At 34.3% G+C, this 6477-nt stretch overlaps 1 protein-coding gene across 1 annotated transcript; it reads right to left on the bottom strand.

Moving 5' to 3' along the window:
* Positions 1-234: 234 nt before the first annotated feature.
* On the bottom strand, positions 235-4543 carry LOTGIDRAFT_154820 (hypothetical protein; the record flags this gene model as incomplete). The annotated part of the gene is made up of 4 exons (XM_009064018.1): positions 235-784; positions 1099-1177; positions 1609-2187; positions 4483-4543. The coding sequence occupies 4 exons, from the start codon at positions 4541-4543 to the stop codon at positions 235-237; spliced, it is 1269 nt and encodes a 422-aa protein (XP_009062266.1).
* Positions 4544-6477: the final 1934 nt, after the last annotated feature.

Here is a 6477-nt window from a genome sequence, read left to right as displayed (position 1 = left end):
GGAAATTCTCATTAAACAGGCTCTACTTTTTCTGACTGTACTCGAGTCGATAACTGTCAAAATATCTATAAGAGGCTGGAATAGAGACAGGCATTTCGGACTATAGAAATAAATGATTGCTCGTGTTGTGTAAGTGGTGCTAAATAAACAACTAAACATTAAGAACCATTTGGTGGTTCCTAGCTCATATCTATGCTTGTATTCTTTAGCATGTGTATTCAGATAGATATAGGTTTATGTAGATTTGTTCTCTTCAGTAGTATCATAAATATGGTTATAGTCACAATCCATCAAATTTGCTTCCCGCCTTTTGAATTCGTCGGCGCTTATATGGTGGTAATTATCACTGTATTCACAAAAATCACTTGTATGATTATAATCACTTAGGTCCAGACTTGATTTTTTAGAGTTATCCTCTCCTAAATGATTATAGACGTCAGCACCAGGAGAGTGAAGCTCAAATTGTGTTTCCGGATCCAGGCGTGAATAGAAAGTCTGCAAGCTTTCAGCTTCTAACTGATAATAAACATCACTCACTAAGGGGGGCGGGTCCGTTCCTAACTCATAATAAACATCATCAGTAGAGGGCGTCGGATCAATTGTAGTTTCTAATTCAACATTTTCATATTCAGAGTTAGAATTGGAATTACGACAAGTCTGCTGACTATTACAAATCGTAGTAATTGTGGTATTTTGAAGAGCAATGGGTGCTGAAATTCGAATTTCTCGAGAAACAGTTCTCGGCATGTGGCGCTTAGGTGCTTGCTTCCGATTCATTCTGTGTCTAAAACATAAAAACAATAAACCAGAAACTTGTATATGTTAAACTATTGAAAACGTTTCGTATACTTGGAGATAAAGGTTAGCCCATAGATCAGAAAAGAAGAGGAATATGAATTTGAAGACGACAAACTGAACTAGAAATGGTATCCATATATCTTGTGCTTTTATATGGTGTATATTTTCACAGGTATTTGAAGTTTCCCAAATTTAACACGTAGCTGCTGAATACTATAGTTGACTATAGACTAGTTGAGATACTATAGGTTACAATTGAGAAACTTCAGATACCTGTGATGTTATTGATTTGAAACATACCGTTTAATGAAGAATATAGTAATCATTATTAGAACAACCATCAGTATAACACCACTGACTATACCCCCTATTACAGCTCCTATAAAGAATATATAGGATATTTCAAAAACTATTGATCTCGGATTTGGTTTCCGCAACACCTATCGTCATCATAAACATTTTGTATCTATTTGATACACTTGCGTGGAATAAAACTTTCATTCCTGCTGATAAAGGGTTGAGTCAGACATCCCATTAGTCAGACATCCTAATTGTTAGATATGGTTAATTAGGATAATATGGAACATGTTAAATGGATCAGTCCTAATAAGATTAATAATTAGTAATTATTACAATATATAAAACCTTTTATTTTTATATATTTCCATTTCTTCTATCACTTGTAATCGTTATGGGGAAATGATAACTTCGCCGGGTCATTTGTCTTGTCACATGATAAACCAGCGTTTATTTCCCATAACGATAACAAGATCCACATTCATTCCTTAATTATATAGAATTTATTTTTACCTGAGGGTTGTTTGTTCGACTGATGGTATTTGTTGCTTTTTACTGTTGTAACAGCAACTTTGATTGAATTTGTTTTAGTGGTTGGTTCACTCGGAAATGGGGAAAGAACAATTGTAGTTGATGTGGGTATTGGCTTTTGGATTCTAGTTGATGGCTGTACTGGTGGCGATGGCTTTGTAGAGGCTACCCAAGGCCATATCGTGGATGACAATATGTAATACTCTCTCCGACTAACGCATTCATAGTCTATTTTGGAATAAGCATTGACATAAAAACATTCTAAATAATTTTGTGCAATATGAAAGATAAATTTTGTAATTTTACATTTTTCTTTTGCTGAACAATTTGATTTAACCTCTCGCAGCTCACTCTCAGGGAATTTCACAAAGCAATCAGCTTCCAAATATTGGCAACACAATGACGAACAATTCTTATGTACTGGTGCCAATTGTTGACCGCAACTCTTTCTGTATCCATACACCGCATCTATAATCCATATAACTTTTCCACCCTTACAAATCAGTGTATGTCCAGAACAGGGTTCATCTCCGTCTCGTAAACAAGCTATACTAGAAGATTCTGAAACTAAAAGCTTTTTATCGGTTAGACATGGAAATATCTATTCCTAGGGTTCATTCTTAAAAATGGTATCTCAAAAAATTTCACATTCGTCAGTGATAGCAAAGTATTTGGTATTCCCCTCAAAATGTTACATTCTGCGCAATCGTAATGTACTTTACTTGTACTTGGTTTATTAATTTATGAGAATATATAAGCAATTGCTCCTCCAAATAAACAAGACCTGTATAGAAAACAATTTTAAGTTTAATCTAGAGCCGTGCCACGGTACCAAAGCAGCGTTCATCCAATCTTATACACGCTTGAAACGTTGCATTTTAAAGTCACAATGGGATTTCTTAACGAAATATTAAACATATCGTTTAAACCGTTTAACGTTCGGTAGTGTAGAGACGCATGAATTCGATACCATTCGGTACTAAACGGTGTTAACATTCGGTAGTAGAAAGTCGAATTTTCAAATAGCTGTAATGTTAAAAATACAAATCGCACAACAAAAATGAAAATATTTTTTGAAGGGTCTCGTCAAGCACAATAACTTTTTTTACGGTCAAGAGGTCAACAAAGTTCAAATAAAAGAGATATAAGCCTTAAAAGTGTTGAAAATTGCTGTATTTGGATGTAAAAGCGGAAATATATGTCCGACATCAAAGATCAAAGTATGAATAGGCAATATAGATCAATGACCTTTGACATTGCAAAGACCGAGGTCACGAATGTAAATGGTCAAAATATCAAAATTTTATAAATTGTAAACCTATTCCCTTTTTTAAAGTAAAAGGCCCAAACAAATGCAACTTTATCATTGATTGTCATAAGTAGTGGTTTATTTTTATGCAAAATGTTGAAGTTGACAAATGCAAACTTTTCGAGTTATAACAATTTGAATTATTTATGGTAAAGGTAAAAGTAACCCGGATTTGCCACGCCCACTTTAAAAATTTTGTTTTGTATCTAATAATGTGTACAATGTTGAATATTGTTCAAAATTTCGAGTGTTTATAATCATTAGATCATGAAATATTTGTAGTTAAAAGATTTTTTAGGCGACGATGACTGTCGGTGGATTATAGACCCCGTGAATTTACGCACAGTTACTATAGAGGTCAGTACAAAATTTTCGATTTTTAAAAACCGCAATTTTGATTAAAATATCAAATGTGATATATCACCAGATAGGAGAGCTCATGCACTTTAAGAATATATAAGAAATTTTGTCGTGTGTTAATTAGGTCACGTGACAGAGCTAAAAAGTTAAAAATCGCGATTTTCAAATGGCTGTAGAACCGGAAGTTTAAGTTGCACAATAAAAATGAAGACATCGCGAGATATGAGCTTTAAGATTTTTGGACGATATTGAAAAAAATCAACCGGAAATAACTAAAAAGCAAAATCAAAATTCAAAAATCGGCTACCACACGATTGTTAGGAATCGTTCACTGATAATATAGACATTAAAATAATACAAATCCGATTAAACCCTGATCCCAAAAAGTAGCCTACTTTTATAGACAATTTAGTCACATCAAGATGGCGGCTGATCTAATACTTCCGGGACGAATTTTATCATTTCAAATCTTTGATATAAACAATTCTAGCATGTTGCAAAAAGAATTTTTCAAATAGTTTCAACTTTAAGAGCGAATGACGTCAATACCGGAAGTGATATAGAAATTTTTAGAACAGAATTTTGTTCGCAATCAAAGTGTCTATCAACTCGTAAGTTTTCAGATCGATCGAAATAAAATTGTAGAAGTTGAAAAAAACGTTATTATTAAAAGAAAAAAAGTCAGCGACAAAAGTGAAAATCTTACATCTTTTAAAGTGCTATCCTTTAGCCATTACTAAAAAGTAAAGAACAAATCAAAAATTTCGATCAAAAATAGATTCAGAATTGGAGCAGTAATTCGAAAGACGTTATGAGTGGGTAGGTCCTACGTTTTCATTTCATTTTCGGTTGAGCAAAAATGCAGATAACATGAAAGATAATAATGTCTGTTAATGTGTGACACATGCAGTTTTGGCTGGTCGCTCTGACCAGAATCGGAAAAAAAATAGTCATTTGCAAAACAAAGCAGTGCGTTCCATAAAAACTTTGTTATAGACGAGTTAGTTTCGAAGGGCAATTGTATATGTAGTCACATCATGTGTATTCATAACGGGTATATTTCTGAACCGACTTACGATTTTGAATTATAACATTCACTTTTTTTTCAATTAAAAACACAGCATTGGATAATGGCGATTAAACTAGAGCATTTACCGTACATTATATTAGTAGAATAATCTAATTACCGATCATGGGCACCAAGAACATCATTGGGATGATCAAACAGGCTTCTATTGGATTCTGCATGCTTTATGGAAAACTATATCGTGCGTTAAACATAGAATTAACACTTTTAAAATCCATTATTGTTTAACAACTGGGAAAATCTCCTTTACAACACAGTTCCCACGAGAGGAAATACATTTTCGTTCAACAAAGACTCAGGAATATCAACTAGAGATCTTAGATCCTTCAGAAGAAACACAAGAGCACCTGCCTCGGGCCAGCATCATGAGGTACTAACTGTAGTTGGTATGCAGGACATTACACTGTGAAATATGGACTATATCTCGAATAGACCAGGAACATTTTAAATCATTGTCAAGATAACGCTGTTATCAATAACCTTTATTGATAAGTAAAACTGGTCTGAAGGGATTTCTGTCGTATTGTTTAATAATCTCTATCAGCTTCAAGCTGGTATTTTACATTATTGCACAGTACATGGCATTTTCCGCTTTCATTATCAATATCAGGATCAGATAAGAATGGCGTACATCTGTTTCATTTATTTTATTAGGAGTCAGTCGGTAGAGTGTAGGTAGACTATTATATGGTTACAAATCTGTTAGCAACTTATTATAGGGTTTTCAGTTATTAATTTTATCATATCATTCGAATATTGCGTGTTCATTGAAATAATACAAGAATGAAAAATTCAGTTTTTCAAGAACCTAGCTAGTCTTGGACCAGTATATTGAATTTAAATGTCAAATTCAAGTCACGTGATTGTTTGTCAGATGAATAATTAATTCAAAGTTTCGAGATGAGATCTGTAGTTATTGGTGAATATCCAAGTTCCAACTTTTCTAGAGTTTGCTTTGTTGATATAAGTTTGTCTGCTTCTCTTTTATTGTGTTTTGAGGTTGGTGTATCTCCGATGTTTTTGACAGTCGCTTGTTTGTAGCTGTGTTTGTAGCTGATTGCTGCTTCGATGTTGTCAATAGTCGCTGCTATGTTTGTGTTGATAGTTGTCGTGATGTTGTTGATAGTTGCTGTTGATTGGTGCCGATAGTCGCTGCTATGTTTGTGTTGATAGTTGTTGTGATGTTGTTGATAGTTGTTGTTGATTGGTGCCGATAGTTGCTGCTGTGTGTAGTTGATAGTCGCTGCTATGTTTGTGTTGATAGTTGTTGTGATGTTGTTGATAGTTGTTGTTGATTGGTGCCGATAGTTGCTGCTGTGTGTAGTTGATAGTCGCTGCTGTGTTTGTGTTGATAGTTGTTGTGATGTTGTTGATAGTTGTTGTTGATTGGTGCCGATAGTTGCTGCTGTGTGTAGTTGATAGTCGCTGCTGTGTTTGTGTTGATAGTTGTTGTGATGTTGTTGATAGTTGTTGTTGATTGGTGCCGATAGTTGCTGCTGTGTGTAGTTGATAGTCGCTGCTGTGTTTGTGTTGATAGTTGTTGTGATGTTGTTGGTGTTATTGTTGTTAATATTTGCTGATTGATAAATGGGTTGTCGTTGATAATGTTGTTGATTGTTGCCGATGGTGTCTGCTCTGCCCGCTTGATGGCTGCCGTTGTTGTTGTTAGTTGATAGTTGTTGTTGTGTTGTTATGTAGTTGGTATTTGTTGTTGTTGCTGTTGTGTTGTTATGTAGTTGATATTTTGTTGTTGCTGTTGTGTTGTTGTTATGTAGTTGATTGTTGTTGATGATTGTTGATTGCTACTGTTGTTGATAGTTGTTGTGATGTTGTTGATAGTTGTTGTCTAGTATTTTGGTTGTAGCCCTGGTTGTCAATTATGTCCTGAGCTTTAAATTCTAACAAAATGATGATATCTGTCGAAATGCATGTCTGTTTTTTATTTTTGGGTGACCTAGATCACATTGTATACAATTGTGCAAGTAAAAAGAGCTGTGAGTGTTACCAAACCCATTAATGTTAAATTCAAACAAGTATTATGTGTTGGTGAATACTTCTTATTGCTACTATCCGAGAGTTGAGTTGACACTGGGTT

This window comes from Lottia gigantea (assembly GCF_000327385.1).
Source record: "Lottia gigantea unplaced genomic scaffold LOTGIsca_6, whole genome shotgun sequence".
NCBI classification, from domain to species: domain Eukaryota; kingdom Metazoa; phylum Mollusca; class Gastropoda; family Lottiidae; genus Lottia; species Lottia gigantea.
Note: the sequence above shows the minus strand (reverse complement) of the source record. Positions and strands in the feature narration are given on the sequence as shown.